This window comes from Pterocles gutturalis, unplaced genomic scaffold (genome assembly GCF_000699245.1).
Source record: "Pterocles gutturalis isolate BGI_N339 unplaced genomic scaffold, ASM69924v1 scaffold15085, whole genome shotgun sequence".
In the NCBI taxonomy this organism is placed as follows: domain Eukaryota; kingdom Metazoa; phylum Chordata; class Aves; order Pterocliformes; family Pteroclidae; genus Pterocles; species Pterocles gutturalis.
This window is the reverse complement of record NW_010143826.1, coordinates 1-15,695: the sequence shown is the minus strand read 5'-3', so window position 1 is coordinate 15,695 and position 15,695 is coordinate 1. Positions and strand designations below refer to the sequence as shown.

The 15,695-nt window shown below is 42.1% G+C and overlaps 1 protein-coding gene across 1 annotated transcript in view; it reads right to left on the bottom strand.

The window, feature by feature from the left end:
- The window catches only part of UTP20 (UTP20, small subunit (SSU) processome component, homolog (yeast)), a gene marked incomplete at its 5' end in the record, with an annotated part of 65,067 nt that extends 49,908 nt beyond the window's left edge, over positions 1–15,159 (bottom strand). Inside the window, 15 exon segments of the mRNA XM_010084882.1 lie at positions 125–230; positions 2,378–2,466; positions 3,006–3,161; positions 5,139–5,317; positions 5,968–6,045; positions 7,548–7,605; positions 7,607–7,671; positions 8,177–8,323; positions 9,952–10,107; positions 10,460–10,597; positions 11,679–11,760; positions 13,220–13,408; positions 13,891–14,023; positions 14,197–14,263; positions 15,079–15,159. Of these exon segments, the coding sequence (XP_010083184.1) occupies positions 125–230; positions 2,378–2,466; positions 3,006–3,161; positions 5,139–5,317; positions 5,968–6,045; positions 7,548–7,605; positions 7,607–7,671; positions 8,177–8,323; positions 9,952–10,107; positions 10,460–10,597; positions 11,679–11,760; positions 13,220–13,408; positions 13,891–14,023; positions 14,197–14,263; positions 15,079–15,159 (1,724 nt within the window).
- Positions 15,160–15,695: the final 536 nt, after the last annotated feature.

Here is a 15,695-nt window from a genome sequence, read left to right as displayed (position 1 = left end):
ACACACTGGCCTAACAGAACCGGCAACACACAAAGAGGCATTTAACAATCCGCTACACAAAGGCCAAGTCAACTCTTTGCAGAACCATGGAGATTCATGAAGGATCACAAAAAAGTTTACTTACGTCACCAAGCTCTTGACACGCTCCACAGGTAACAAATGGAGTATTTCAGAAGACTCTGCCAAACTAAGAAGAGTACTTACAGCTTGGCAGGCCACAAACAGGCTTCCTGGAGCAGAGAGAGAACAAGAACAGTCTGTATATTTACTCAGCTCTCAATGACTTGTGTTTGTATGGTGCTTGCCCATCCTGAAATGGCTTGAGTCACAGAAACAGAGTAACATACGGATCCCAAAACTGTGTTATCTTCTAACCATTAACATAAGCCATAAAGGAGTGCTCTTCTAGCTATCAAAGTAAGTGCCTACTCCAGCGAGCCAGCACTGAAAGCTGTGAGCAGCTCCCAGTTTCCACCTTTTTCCATCACACTCATACACACAGAGAGCAGAGATCTGGAGTTAAGCACTGCTGCAGGAGTCTCAGACAGCTCTGTGCTACAAATGTCACTCAGAAATTAAGAAATGCTGCCCAGATTTATATGAATGCAGCAAACTAGAAGCAAAAATATATACTGATGCTAACACACAGGTGCCTATAAACTTTAGCACTTCAGCAATGCACTACTGTATGAAATCTTCAAAGCTGTCCCATGTACTTAAAGGCGAATATTTGTTAGTGAATGAAAGGTGGGTTTGATGAATTTTGTTACAGCAATCGTGTCTCCTTCCTAAATCTCTCAGCCTCCTTTAGGGATGGAGGGTTTCCCAGAAGCACAGGAGAGCCAAAGCCGTTCCAGGCAAGAAAGGGGAAGGGTACTTCCTTTCCCCTGACACTCCTAAGTTACCAAGTAAGTTGTTTAAAAAAAAAAAAAAATCCCTTCTCCTCATCTCTTCCCAAGCAGAAGAAACACTGTTCCTAGAGCAGGCAAACCGAAGGAAGTTTTTAAACGGTAATTTTCTTACATGTTACCAGCTGCCATGGGAAAGAAGAGGAAGTGAGCATTCATTTCCTGTTTATTCCTTTGAAAACGTCCCTTTATTACACGCTGCTTAAATCCCCAAGTGTGTGCTGAATCCTGCTCACCATTAACCTCCACAGGGAGCTCCTCAAAGAGAGGAGAAGAAACAGGAAGTAACGGCAGGATGAAGCTTTCTGCATCTATAGTGTAAGGGCACAGGTTCCCAAACTGTAACCTGTATATCACTCGGTATGTCTGCGCTGGACAAAGATAGTGGCTGCCACCTCACTATGGACACACCTGTATGATCAACAGGGTAAGCATTTCCATACACGCAGATTGAGAAAGTGTCCAAGAACCCTATTTTGGGAGGATGGTAAGGAAAATCAAAGAATGTAGGATGGGGTAACAGGAGGCAGGAGTGTAGGACTGAGGTTGCATTTGTTTTCTTTCATCTTCTGGGCAAAGGAAGAAATAGCAACATGCCTCCTGCACACACAGAGCTGGTGCAGAGCAGCTACTACTGCCACCAAAGATGAGTCCCAAGAAAATAAAGTTTGGATATTAATTGTTTAGAATAAGTACATTGCCACTAAAACAATCATGACAGCATGCAAACCCTGCAAACAGTATAGGAGAAAGAGCTAAATCCAAAAGGACTACACTTGACAAAGACTAGAGAAGAAAAAGCAACCGCCAACTGGTGGATACATTTAGGAATGTTAATAAAGGGATTACAACGGGAAAAGGCTAGACTCTTGACAAGCCCTTTCAAACCAAGGAATGATGAACACCGAACCGGGGGCATTCCAATACGCGCAACCTCCCAGAGTAACAAACTGCCCTGTGCAATGAAAACTAAGTTAAAGCATTTTTTTTTCTGGCCAGAGAGGGAAGACAAACATTGACCACACATGTCTGGAAGAAAGAAGCAGCACTTTAGAACTGGTGCTGTCTGTCACTTAGGTCTGAGATGGTAATGTCCCAAACTTTGCACTTGGTCTGGAACAGTTTAACTGGAGCTTGTAAGCCAACAGCCTTTCCTTCACTCGACTGCTTCAGCCTGGATCTGGTTTAGACTGATTTCTATCCTCTTTTTTATCACTTCCTTATTTTCCTTCCCAAGTATCTCTGTTTTCCACTTTGCAGACCCCATTATTATTATGAATAGCAAATACAGAATAATTTCCTGGAGGGTGTTTACCCCCAAGCTGTGCTTTTCTAGTTTTACTTGAGCTGGTCAATAAGTTTAGATACAATGTTACCACTATTAATTTTCATGCTTTGTGTCATCAGAAAAACTGCTTTATATTTTCTTTTATATATCAACAAAAAACAGGAAAATAAGCGGAACTGACCTTTGCAGAGGCTTCCTTTGTCAATGGCTGTCAAGAGAGAGTCTATAAAACTTGTCACATGGGGCAGAATTTTTTCTTTGTTCATTGGTCTGTCCAAAATAAATGGAAAGACATTTATCTCTATGTTACACTGACACCTACACACACATGAAAGCTTTTTTTCACATTTGTCTTGTATTAAATTCCAGGTAGCTCACCCCAAGTTTGAAACCAGCAGCAAACAATTTTTGCTATTTCCAATTCACAATTTAAGCTGTAGCATTCATTGCACCTTTTTCCCCACCTATTGCTTCCATACAAGAAATCATAATTACTGAAAAAAACCCACTGTCTAGTCCTCTAGAGAGGACAGTGCTTAAAACACAGAAACTGGAACAAGTCAAGAACATTTCTATGTACCACAACACTAAATTTAGAGAGTAGGCAATAAAGAAAATTATATTCTATTCCTGACCTTACTATTGACTCATGGTATCTCCACACAGCATTTTTTCACCTTCAAACCCCAGTTTCCCCAAACCAGAGTTAGTAATTATTGTCCTTCCCTTAGTAAAATGATTCCTGACAGATAGTGAACTCGACAGTACTACAGAAATACATGACAACAGTACCTTAGAATATCTCTTACCTAATATGTGGCAGTACAACCAAGGCAACCCAAGGCTGTGAAAGATCGGTGATGTCTTCCTCCTCTGGTAAATGGATTAAAGACAGTACATGATCCAACACTAGTACTTCTGCTTCTCCTCCTTGTCTTTTACTTGTTTGTTGCCTTGTATTAGAGCTAAAAATAAAATCAAACTTTTTAGTAACCCAGCACTGCATATCAGAGTTCCTCTTCCTCCCATGATACTCAAAATTATGTTTGCTACTTCTAGCAAAAAGGGCTGGGACAACCCATTTGTTTTAATGACCTCCACAGCACGAAATATTATCTAGTCATGCTGAGGAGCACAAAACATGGCCCACAAGAAATATCAGGTCGTTAGTTCAAATTCAAATAATACTTCTAGAAGGAAAGACACTAGTTCTCAGATGGACACACTCACAACTAAGATACATAGCCTCTAGGAGCACCTGAGAGTCGTCTCTATGATTACTGATAATAAACCATGATCACACTGACACAGATACACTAACGGATGACAGAAAACAACCAGTGTGGTAAAAGTTTGTGACTTAAAAGGAATAACAAGCTGAGCCCAAGTCAACAAGCCTATCTGCAGGCAGAAAGGGTTGACACCATACTGGAACATACAAACAGGAGTACTTCACACCCCATGGACAGCAATCTTTCCATTCCACCCAGTGCTTGCAAGACCACACTTAGAAGCCTGTGGAGACTCCACCCATCAAGAAATACAGAAGCTAACAAAAAGACAGCATCAAGAATCATTAGAGGTTTAAGAAACAAAATTTATGAGATAAACCTCAAGGAATTAGGACTGTTGGTCCAGAGAAAGACTTCAGATATTTCTGACAATCAAAATCTGTTATTTGTAAAAGCTGGATGCAAAGACTAAGAAATAATCTGCTCTTTATGCTCCCTGCAGATAAGATAAGCAGCAATGGATTTAAGCTGCAGTAAAGGAAGCTTAGTTCATACACTGAGAACTGGGGGGTGAAGAAAAAAAAACAAACAAACAAAACCAATCCGTGTAACCATAAAGACAGCAAAGTACTAGCATGGACTACCAGTGACAGCTTGAGAATCTCCAGAATCGGAGTATTTAATAACAACTTGGTCTGACATCTTTCAGGACTGGCTCAGAACTTGCTAGTTCCATCCTAGGCAGGAAATGGGGTATGCAACTTTTGAGATGTCTCCCAGCCACTAATTTCTTAACACTGATGTTCCAGGAGCACAAAAAATCCCAAGCAGGATCAGACTCAGCTATGTACTCCATACCACTGAAAATCCAGAGAGATCAACAGACAAAGAAAACAAGGGGAAGAAAACCAAATTGAATTATTTTGACTCAGACTTCCGTTCCCTAAACCCTAATACCTCCACTCTATTAAATAAAAATAGGAAAAAAACACAGAGAGGATTGCTTTTAGGAAAAATAAAATCTTATGTAAAAGGCAATGCAAGCCATCAATCTGCACGTGAAAGTTTTGAATTATCTGAGCCTGAGTGATTAGAACAATCATTATCAGTAGATGAGCAACAGTTATTCTGTGCTTGACAGTGGTTACCCCAAATCTTTCCAAAGAGGCTCCAGGGGAAAAAGCAACCACTTCATCTGCAACTAGAAGCAGTCAAGCTGTGCCAACACAGTGCTGTATCTAGACTAATTACACACCCTTTGGTACCCAGCTGAGCTCTATGGTCAGACTATAGTACAGCTGCCAAGAATGCTCCTGGACAAGACACATGCATACAGGGAAGAAAGATGGGACACAGGCAGGAGGTTAGTAATGATGAGAACCTGGACTACAGCACTCACTACAAAGATTAACTGCCCAAGGATGCAGTAGGCATCTTGGTGTAACAAATCCTGATCACACACACCTATTGCAACACTTGCTAGTCTTTCTATATCAGTACGAACCTTTCCAGAGCAGTTGTCTTCTCAAATAACCTCAGAAAGAAAAATGGGATCCTACTGTATCACTTGGCCTGCAAATCTGCCAGCAACACTGCCATTTACACAACTCTAGCAAATACAAGGGGGCAACTTTTACATAGCCCTGCACTGCCTTCAGGCCTGCAGCCATGCAGGCACATCTAGTGTTTGCGAAACTTGAGACGTCTCACCTGACAGATGATTCAGTGAAAATGAGAGGATACTTCTCAAACGCCATTGCACCAATGGTAGGAGGCTCCGCTTTCACCAGAATTAGTTTAGCCAGAATTGCCATTGCCTCGTCCTTTGCAAGTGCATCTGTGCCAGAGAAGCAATGCTCAATGTACTCTAGAAAGCATGGAAGAAAATGCTGGATGGAGGGGGAAAAAAAAAATAAAAAGAAAAAAAAGTCAAGGATTGGTAAATCTCTTTAACCATGATCAAATCCACAAAAATGATATGACAACAGAGCCACAGAGGAATCCAAACACTCACAAATGAGCCAGCAAAGCACCAAACGTATCAGTCCTGGTGCCCCAAGTCACCAGCACACAAACATCCTCTTACCCCAGCAAGAATACTGATTTGATGTAAAAACTCAGTTTGCCCCAAATCTGGTCTCATCAGGACATTCCAAATCCCCAACTCTACTTTCACCTCCCACTCTATTTAATAAATTTGACTCCTACCAGATCACCAGTTCCAGGCCTGACCTATCAGACATCACATATTCTTCTCTTCATTCCATCCGTAACAAGTGCACCCCTTTAATTCCCAACAGACAAGCTTCTTTTTGTGAACACAGACACCTGTCACCTTCTCCAACCCTGAGCGCCATTACCAAGCTCCAACACAACATAAGTAACCTCTTCCATTCCTACCACATGATGACAGAAGTTTAAATAAACATCACATCAAAACACAAAAATGCTCCAGCATACAAGGCAGGTAAATATACTATGGATTTCCCAGTTGTTCCCTTTGATGACAAAAATAAAATGCACAAAAGCTTCCGCCTACCCTCTCAAATTGCTTCATTGCGAACATCGCGTCAGAGAAGTCCAAAAGAAAGCGCCGTTCAAATCCGCTTGCAAATACCTGCAAGGTGCAAACGGAAGGTTGACAGGAACACATTAACAGGAGACATTTCATAGTCAACTCTGTATTATCCATGGGACATTTTTTCCGGTTTATGAATCAACCATGCTTTGAACTCTGAGACATCCAGCCTGGCTCTCTGTTCACAGCTAGCAGGGCTTGTTAGTTCAGGCACATACAGTAATGCTGTTTCCAGTGACAGTTCAGGTACAGAAAAGCACAGCCCTTTTTAACAAACCCTGCTGACACAACCCCTTTTAACAAACCCTGCTAGATCCAAGCTGGCTCTGTGTAAAGACAGCTTACGTATCTCTTTAGTGTGATGTGGAAAATGTAAGCTCAAAGTTGTAGGACTGAAGCATAGACACACCAGCTGTCAGGAAAAAGCTTAGGTCCAAAAGATCTTTCAACTCAGCATCTTTCCTATGTAGCAGGTTGCAGAAAGTTTACCACCTTATGGGCAGAGCCAACCTCTGTGCTTCTGAAGGACCCAAGATAGGAGCAGTCCTTTGATCAGTGATCCTCAATGCTGAGATGTGCAACACAGAAGTACACACCCAGATCTCCTTTTCCCAGACCCTTCAGAAGACAAGGACAGCTTTAAGCCTCTTCCAATTTAACAGAAGCCCACACAAATACCCTCAAATGTTTGAAGGATCACGACTACTGAGCAAAACTGGACTCATGCCACAGGCAGAACTAATCTTACTTCAACACAAGCCAACACTGAAGAGCAGATGAAATTTGATCTTCTCTAAACAACTGCAAGCCTTTTTTTCCCATTGTAAATAATGATCTTTTTTTTCAAATATTTTTTTACATACACAGTACAACTATGGTCCACACTGTAAATTGTGAAACTATAATGTGCTGTAACAGGAACACTGAAGAATCAGACTCCATAGTAGCATCTCCTATTAATCTTTGCAACACTGCATTTGATAGGAATGTACGCAGCTAAACCAGTTAATCCTTCAGGAGCAATAGTAGTACTGAAATATGCCTATTCCTGTACTTTCTAAATCAAACTGCACTTGCCTGAACCTTGTCACAAGGCTAAGCCATGCTCACTAAATGCTTGGCAGCTTAGTGAAAACTGTACTTTTTTCATTAAAGCATAAAGCAGGTCAGTGAGTTGGATTCAGTGAAAAATGTACTTTTTTCACTAAGTCCAACTCACTCTAAGGCAGAACATGTGCCTCCTCTGTTCTCCCTCCTTTCTCTACAGAGGCTGTAGGTGTTTGAATCAGAGCCTGGTTTTCATTCCAAAGATGTCTGCCACAGTGGCATTGCTACACTGACAGTCTGTGTAAGACTGTCAAGAAGTCCCAAGACCTCCCAGTATTACTTTAGGCATTGGGCAGCATCTCCCTTATCTGTGCAAGAAGGCTAAAGGGAACCTTATAGTATATTTCCCAGCCTGAGGTAGAATTTCCTGAAGTCAGTTTGCTCTAGGGAATTTGAACTCTGAGATTTCTGCTGTAAGCAGCGGTCCTTGTTACCTTCTCAATAGCTTCCTTGGTCAAAGAATCAGGCAAGAAAACATTCTCGGCCAGCAGGAATTTTCAGCAGGGTCTTACAGCAAGATGATGAGAGATCTGGTGTTTGTAACATTTTTATTAAAATCTGAAATGGAAGAGAGAGAACTGATAATTCATCTATGAGGACAGTGATTGACTGGCCCGAGTGACCTGGACAGTCCCTGGAGCAGGAAGGTATGGTGTTCTAAGCTCGAGCCCACAGAAATGACTCCTAATAGTCCTGTTGAAGTCTGAAGGCACTAAACCTACATTTGAACCTCAACTGGTTCAAATGGATGTCAATCTGGTAGAACTGCTCTACCACTGATATGGTATGGTCTCCTTCACAGTGGGCAGGAATCAGTCTCTAGAAGCAGCAGCCCGCTTTCCCCCTTACTCATTTAGAGGAGGACTAAACCAGCATTACAGACAGAGGTAAATCCTCATGGGATCAGAGAGGTAGCAATACTCATATATCTCTGTTTACTCCACTCAAATCTTAAGTGCAATGCTGCACCAAAAATGTGTAGGAGTGTTTCAGCTGACAACACCTCTTCCGTATTGTATTGATACTTCTCTGGCACATCAGGCAAAGTGATGGTCTGACCTACCTGACAGACGTCTTCAGGCAGTGAGATTTTGGACCCATTTGCATGTTCCACTAGGATCAGATAAACTTGCAGAATCCTTTCCATCTGCTCTGAAGCCATACAGCAGTTGGCCTTATTTATTTTCCTCTGTAAGTTTAAGAGTGACTCCTGTTTAAATACAAAAGGAAAGTGAAAGTTTCAGAGAAATGATCAGACACTGTTTCATTTACTGCTGTTTGAAAGGCAGTCTAAAGAACCAACATCTGATCTGCCCTACTGTTGACTCTCTTGCTCATGTTCAACAAACTAAACCTTTCAGAAACACTATGTGATTCCCATCCACACATCCTGGATTCCTTGGATAGAAACACAAATACTGCCTAAGATGAGGGCCTCCTGAAAGGCCAACTCATGACATACAAAACAGGAAAGAAGAAGAGAAGGAAATACTTGGCCCCAGACTCACTATGGTATGGAAGCACCCAGCTTTCACTGGAATTATCAGAACTTAAGTACTTTCACATTTTATGCATCGTTATGCTAATGTGGATGCTGAGAGGTTACTTGTATCATCTCCACTATACAGACAATGGAGCTGCTCTGGATCACTCCCCTTCGTGTCCCTCCAGAGGACATAAACTCCCATTCTTGATCCTACAAACTGAATCCAATTTAGAGAGCTATCATGGACCACGTGAATATTTCCCTCTGAGCAAGATACCTGCCCCCATGCACCCACTGGTTCCCAGGATAAAGAACAAGCCTCAGTAAAAATGAAGGGAATTATGTCACCAATTTCCAAGATTTCATCACAACTGTGATGCTGAGTGACTCACACTCCAAGGATACAAAACATCCAGTGGCAAACAATTCTGTAGCTAATGACAGTCAGGTAATAACTGCTGTCAAAGTGGGTGAGCTAGGAGCAACAGGATGGGATTTTCTGGGAAACTATGGCTAGCCACAGGGAGGAAGTTCCAAGAAGGAACAAATACAGCATTTACTCATGCTGTGAAAGGACTACCCTAACGTTCATGTGTACCATTTCCTCCAGCTTCCCATTTCACCCCTCTGATGAACACAGCTGACACAGAAAATGTTGTCAGTTGCAAGAGGTTTCAATCCCCCTCAGCAAATCCCAATCACTAGCAAGAAAACATGTAAATGTTGGTCAGGTAAGTAAAAAACATGTGCCACGCACTTGCTCACTGTTCTGCACCACCCTTTCCCAACACAGCACAGCCCACAGCACTTAGACTCGAGTTCCCTCAAACCTCAGAGTGTAACCCCCACGCAACAACACAGGAACACACAAACTCAGCTCCAAGGCATAAACTTGTCTCTCCAGCTTCAACTATAGTCTTTGCTATAAAGAGAGCTGAAGGGCAAAAAGCTTCCCCTTTACTGTCACAAAGTAGCTTTAGAACCACCAATATATCCAGTTCAGCAATATAAAACAAGCCCTAGTATACCTGCTACAGCAAGGGGTCTGTGATGTCTGCAAACACAGACCCTACAAACCTTCCCTGCCTAGCAACATGACTGTGCTCTAAGTCTTGCACCCAGCAGTTCCTTTCTCACTCACAGCACAGCCACCAGGGTCACTCTGAACTTATAAAAGAAGGGTGAGATTTTTTTCCATGCACATGACACTGTATTTAATGGTTCCAAAGCAGAAAAAACAACCCAAACAAACAGTTCTGGTCCAATAAAACACAAATACTTTTCTTGATAGTGCACAGGTTTTTTTCAGTTTCTCATGAACTAAAAACAAATAAATAAATAAATAAATGTACCTCCAGGCACTTGAAGACAATGTTGAAATGCTCTTTATGGATATGTACTACAGCTGATCTCATCATCTGCTCAAAGGCTTCTCCTACAGCTACCCATGGTAGTTCAATTTCTTCTTCAGTAATAGGCCCCAGTTTTACCAGAATTAACTTCATAGCCTGTACAGGAAAAGAGCACATCATGTCCTTATATCTAGAAAATAAATTTAGCAATCCTAAAATTAGTTAGTGCAATACACTGCTAAAATACTCCACTGAGTATTCTTTCTAGAAATACATGAAAAAAAAGGCTACCACTTTAGATCTGAAATATCAGTAAGCAGTACTATTTTAATATATAGGAATACTGCATAGGAAGGTTGGTTTTAGAAATTCCTATCTCAAAGAATATTTTTAGAAGAAGGCTGTCAGAGCCTATTAAGTAATGAACAGCATGCTTATCACCAAGGATCCATCCAGCCTAAGGCTCCATTACAGCAACATTTAAACAGCATTCTTTTCGCATCTTTACCGTCTCTGCACAGGAGTGGAACATGTTTCGAACACCCTTGCACATCTCAAAAAGTAGCCGTCCTACACCTTCCACCTTCTCAGGGTGCTCCCTCAGGTCACAGAGTATTAAATTGAAGATTGCATTTTTATCAGAAACCTAAAAAAAGTAAGGATAAAAAAAAAGTTATCTTCTATTCAGAGCGACCAGATGGATAGAGGCAATTAAACAGCTCCATGGCACCACACTACTCTCCTAGTCCTGCCTTCCCACAACAGTTCAAACACATTATTTCTGCAACCACACAATGAAAGTGAAAGGAGAAAAATTATCACCTATTCAGTCACTACAGCTGCCCCAAGATGTACGCAGGTCTACAGAGGTCACCACAACGGATATATGTGGTTTTGATCATTCTCATGATTTTAGAGTTAAACATGTGCATAAATGCACCATTAAACCAGTCCCAACTGAAACATAAAGGTCGCTGCACTGGTGTGGAAAGAGACTTGTACCAGCTGAACACAGAATCCAGTCATCCAAAACTATAACCACACTTAGGAATATTGCAAGGACTTCTGGCCCAAGATTTTAAAATTATCAATTTCTGAAGTTTTGACTTGAAGTTCAGCAACTTCTGAAAACAACCAATCAAACAAACGTGCTTTATTATGGTCTCTCAACTTAGGACAAAACCAAGGCTACTCAAATTTGCTAGTCAGTCTCAGGAATCTTGGCTTTTGTATATTTTGACTAAATAAAACCCAACAACTGCCACTCCCTTTCTTTACTCCATGAAAGGCCACTGCCTCATCTTGATGGATCTGCCTGGGAACGTTACATACTGTGATTTTGAGGAGTGCAAAAAGGTTGTCACAAGAATTCCTGTTCTAAAAAGGCCTTAAAGCATTAGTAAAAAAGCCAGGAAGCAAATGTGCATTTACAAATTAAAGCCTCCCTTTTGCAAGATTGCCTTACCTAGTCATTTTAGATAAACCGATCACAGACACTTGGTTTAACTGCTCTTAAGACAGAGAGTGCTAAGGCCTGTATTTGCCACTGTTGATACGAAGTGCATGACATTCTCACTAAAATACTCACCAAAAATGACAACTCAGGACATGCTGAATGCCAGTTCAGGCCTTGTTAACCCTTCTTTGGAGAAAATCTAATACTACACATTGAATCCAAGAGCCACCACAGAATGGAGATAGCGTCAAAGCACAAACAGCTCACTTACCTTTCTCATTAGAAAGACAAAACTTTCTGCAGCAAAGTTTCTGATGTGAAGTTTGTGGTGAGCCAGCAGGGTGCTGTACAGGCTACAAAGACACAAAATAATCCGCTGTCTTAACAGCAATGCAAGAACTGCCACCCATTGGTTTTAAAACTTATGTTTCCAGTTTACATTGACGCCTTTTAGAAACACTATGAATCTGTCCTCCTAGGGAGGGCAAATACCTTCCTCAACTTAATTCCTTCCCACTCTCCCTGGGTAAAGAACAGAGTTTTGCAAAGAAGGTCAAATGTCAATGCCAGGCAATTTAAGCTGCATTCAGAAATACCTCTAAAATCTCCAGATCCACACAGAATCAACTGTAGCATCAAGATTTTCAACATATATACTCAGCAGCAGTAAATGAAACCCAAGTTGATTTGATGAGCCAGATTTGTATTTCAGTTGAGACAACAGGCTTTCCTGTGCACTTAGAAGTTTCTAAAGATACAATTTACAGGGCTGATAAATATTTGCAGTTCTCTGGTAAGTATCAGTAACAGCTGCACGTGGCTCAGCACATGTTCAGTACAGAGTGAGAGGTGCCTCAGATTCACAGCCAAGCACATGTTTTTTCAGTATGCCCAACAGCTTCTGCTGGGTTGGGGAGGAAATCTGTAACCCCTCTTTTGCTCCATCTGTTCCAAACTGAAAAATAGGAGGAAGCAACATGGACCCACTGGCTATGACAAAAAGAAGAGACCTGCCACCACAGCAATGTAAGATTGAACAAGCAGTCACACTGGGTCAGGCCACAGCATCCACTCTACAGCAGCAGACAGAAGCAGATGCCTGGGAAAGGTTTAAAAGCAGGGCAAGCACATACGAAATCAGCCTTCAATCCCCTGCAGCTCAGGGACTCCCCAAGCCAGAGGCGGCTCCTGTGCATGTGGGAAGTCCTTCCAACTTGGCCAGTTTGCCTCTGAACCTATGCCAGCCTTCCACATCCACAGCATCCTGTGGCAAAGAGTTTCAAAGCATACAGAACTGTGCATGCCTCATCTGCTCTCTCACTAAACAGAAAGGAAGAAGGGGAAAATGCTGGGAAAGGAACAACTAAGGACTCAAAGGAACCTATTCAATGTCTAGGTGTCTGCAATTGGGAAAGCCAGAAATGTTAAAACTATGGCTGAGATACATGACAGATACTCGAGACCTTTGTTGAATTTAGACCTGGACACAAGACAACTCTGACAACCCAGTGTCTTTCTGAGCTTTGTTTACCCAGCTGAGGTGGATGCTTCCTCTCCTGTCCCCACAGGAGAAAAGGAGACCAAAGGCCAAAATCTGCAGCCCACATCCCTCCTCCAGTACAGTTGCCCATGAAGGTCAGTATGATCTCAAAGGAGCTGCGTACAATAACAAAGCTCAGAGTCTCTCAGAAAGCAGGGAAAGCATGCTAACACAAGTATACTGAAGCATTAAGCCACGTATTCATGTGGCATTTACATTTCTACAGCATCTAGTAACTGCTGACCTAGACAGACATTAAACGCAGCCTTTACCTGTATATGTTGTGTATGTCCTTCACCATCAACCTCCACAAATATTTGTAGAGGTAGGAAAGAGAGGTAAAAGCCCACTCCAGTAGCTCTGTGTCCTGTGTATCCAGTAACTTGGTGATGGCCAGGAAAAAGTCATGAAAATGAGGATAGAAATCAGCCTGAAGATCTCGAGCCAGCTGCACCACTAGACTGTGTTTCAGAAAATACACCAGTGTTAGTGTATTTCAAAATCAAACCAAAAAAAACCTAGCCAAACATTGCATAATACAGCACGGTCTATTTTAAAAGAAAGACAGCACCAACTTTACTTCTCACTTTTATTTAAATAACACCTATTAGGCAGCTGTGGATGGCAAGGATCTTAAGATTAAAAAAAAACACAAACCAACAAGCAGGTAAGAGTAAACAAGAAGACATAAATTATTAACATCAAACAGAGCCTATTAGTATTCTGTCTGACACTCAGTAAGCACTCAGGCTAATTTGCACAGTTTGGTTTTTTTCAAAGACTTAGAACCATAAAGCTCTATCGGGGAAATACGACCATTTTGGGCATCTCATTGCTATATTTTCCTCAGATACAACACAGTAAAAGAACACTCACAACAGGACTCATGCTTATTTGTAACACCGTCAAGGCTTATGACTACATTTTGTCACCATATACTTACTCTAATAGGGGTTGATAAGCAAGACTGCCTTTGACTTGCAAATTGGTCTTCAAGCTCTGCACAATGGCACTCTGGTAATAGACCAGCTGGTTGAAAGACTGGCATTTGTTGGCCACTTCACTGTAGAATTGCACTGTTTGAAGCACAAAAGAGAAACCCTGAAAACTAGTCCAGTTCCTGGTAAACATGTAGCATGTTAAACTTCCAAATACAGTCAATAGAAAATCTCCCACTGGGTTCTGGATGCAGAAGAAATGTATTTTAACAGCTTCAGGAAAGCAGAAAACATGAATAAAAATTACTTACCATAATGCTGAGTAAGGTTCAGTTCCCTCCATTTCCGTAGTCCTTCAAAAAAGTAGGTTTCAACCTCCTGTCAAAACAAAGATAAAATAATAGCTGCCAACCCTAGTGAATGCAGCCCACAAAGCTGAGAGGTTCAAATGAAAAAAATCAACAAGTGCCTTAAATATTTTAAGAATATTTCAAGAAATCTTGATGACTTAATTTCAAAAGGTGCTATGGAATTTCCCTCAAAATCAGACTTTGCTTTGTATATTCAAAACACATCTGAAAACATTTTCTGGTGACAGGACTTGTTTACGTAACTGCTTTATAGAACTCTGTTGACTGGCTTTGATAATCTAAGATGCTGAGACATGACCCACCCAGCCCAAATGCTTTGGGATTTCTTTTCACATCCTCACAGCTATTGAGCAGGAAGTTCAGAAGAACTATCCAGCAGGCCAGGAGGTAATAACCTGCAAAGCACTATATTCACAACAATGATCTGTAGGACACATATAGATGACCCTTCTTTATGATCTATAAAGACACGTGCACATGCTTTGTACACATGCTCCAAGTATTGCAACTACTTGGCACCCAAAAGCCTTGGCAGTGCTGGACCTAGGAGAGCTGACTGTCACAGCAGCATCTTTCACGCTCAGAAACTCCCACAGGCCCACCGCCACATGGAAGTCACCGGGTGCCACTGTCAAGAGTCTCTATGGCAATATGGTGAAGCAGCTCAAAAAATAAAGGGGAACAAAATGAGGCTCCAGGAAAGGCAACTCTTCCAGGAGCTTCTTTCCAATTCCCCTTGAACAAATTTCTTTAGTGAATCTTTCATGGAGCGTGTCTACTTGTGACGCAATTTCAGAAAATGACCGCAATCACTGTTCTCACCTCAGCGTAGCTTCCAGTTCTGTCAATCCGATGAATAATATCAATATTAATATTGCTTAAGCGCTCCGAAAAAGTAAGAAACTGTAAAACAAAAGGACATACATTGCTCTATTTTGAGAACGGTCCCTCTCCATAGTACACGCACCACAGACAGAAACCCCGCTTCTAAAGACAGGCTGCCAGGTAGTACCTGTCAATCTGCAAACAGTCCTATCAGAATTTTAAGGCCAGAAAAATGCTTAAAAGGCCCATGAGAAGGACCAGCCCTCTCCCTCCTCGCTCTGCACAGCCAAGGCTGGCACCTCATGTCTCCACAACACGGTGATAGAGATGCAGAGAAACCCACCCCGAGTCCCACAGGCTGCGCGGCTCTCGCCTTGCCTGAAACAACGCCTGGGTTAACATCTCCACTGGACACTATTTTTTATTAAGTTATGTCAGCTGCCTACATTAAGGCCGCGGTGTGCCTGCTGCGCGACACGGAGGGTGGCTGGGCTCAGGAGAAGTCATCCGGCGGACGGGAGACGCCGCACTCCAGCGCGGGCGGCGGGGCCAGGAGCCCTCACAGCGCCGCGGAGACCCGGACACACCACCCGCCCTCACACCTCCGGCCCCAG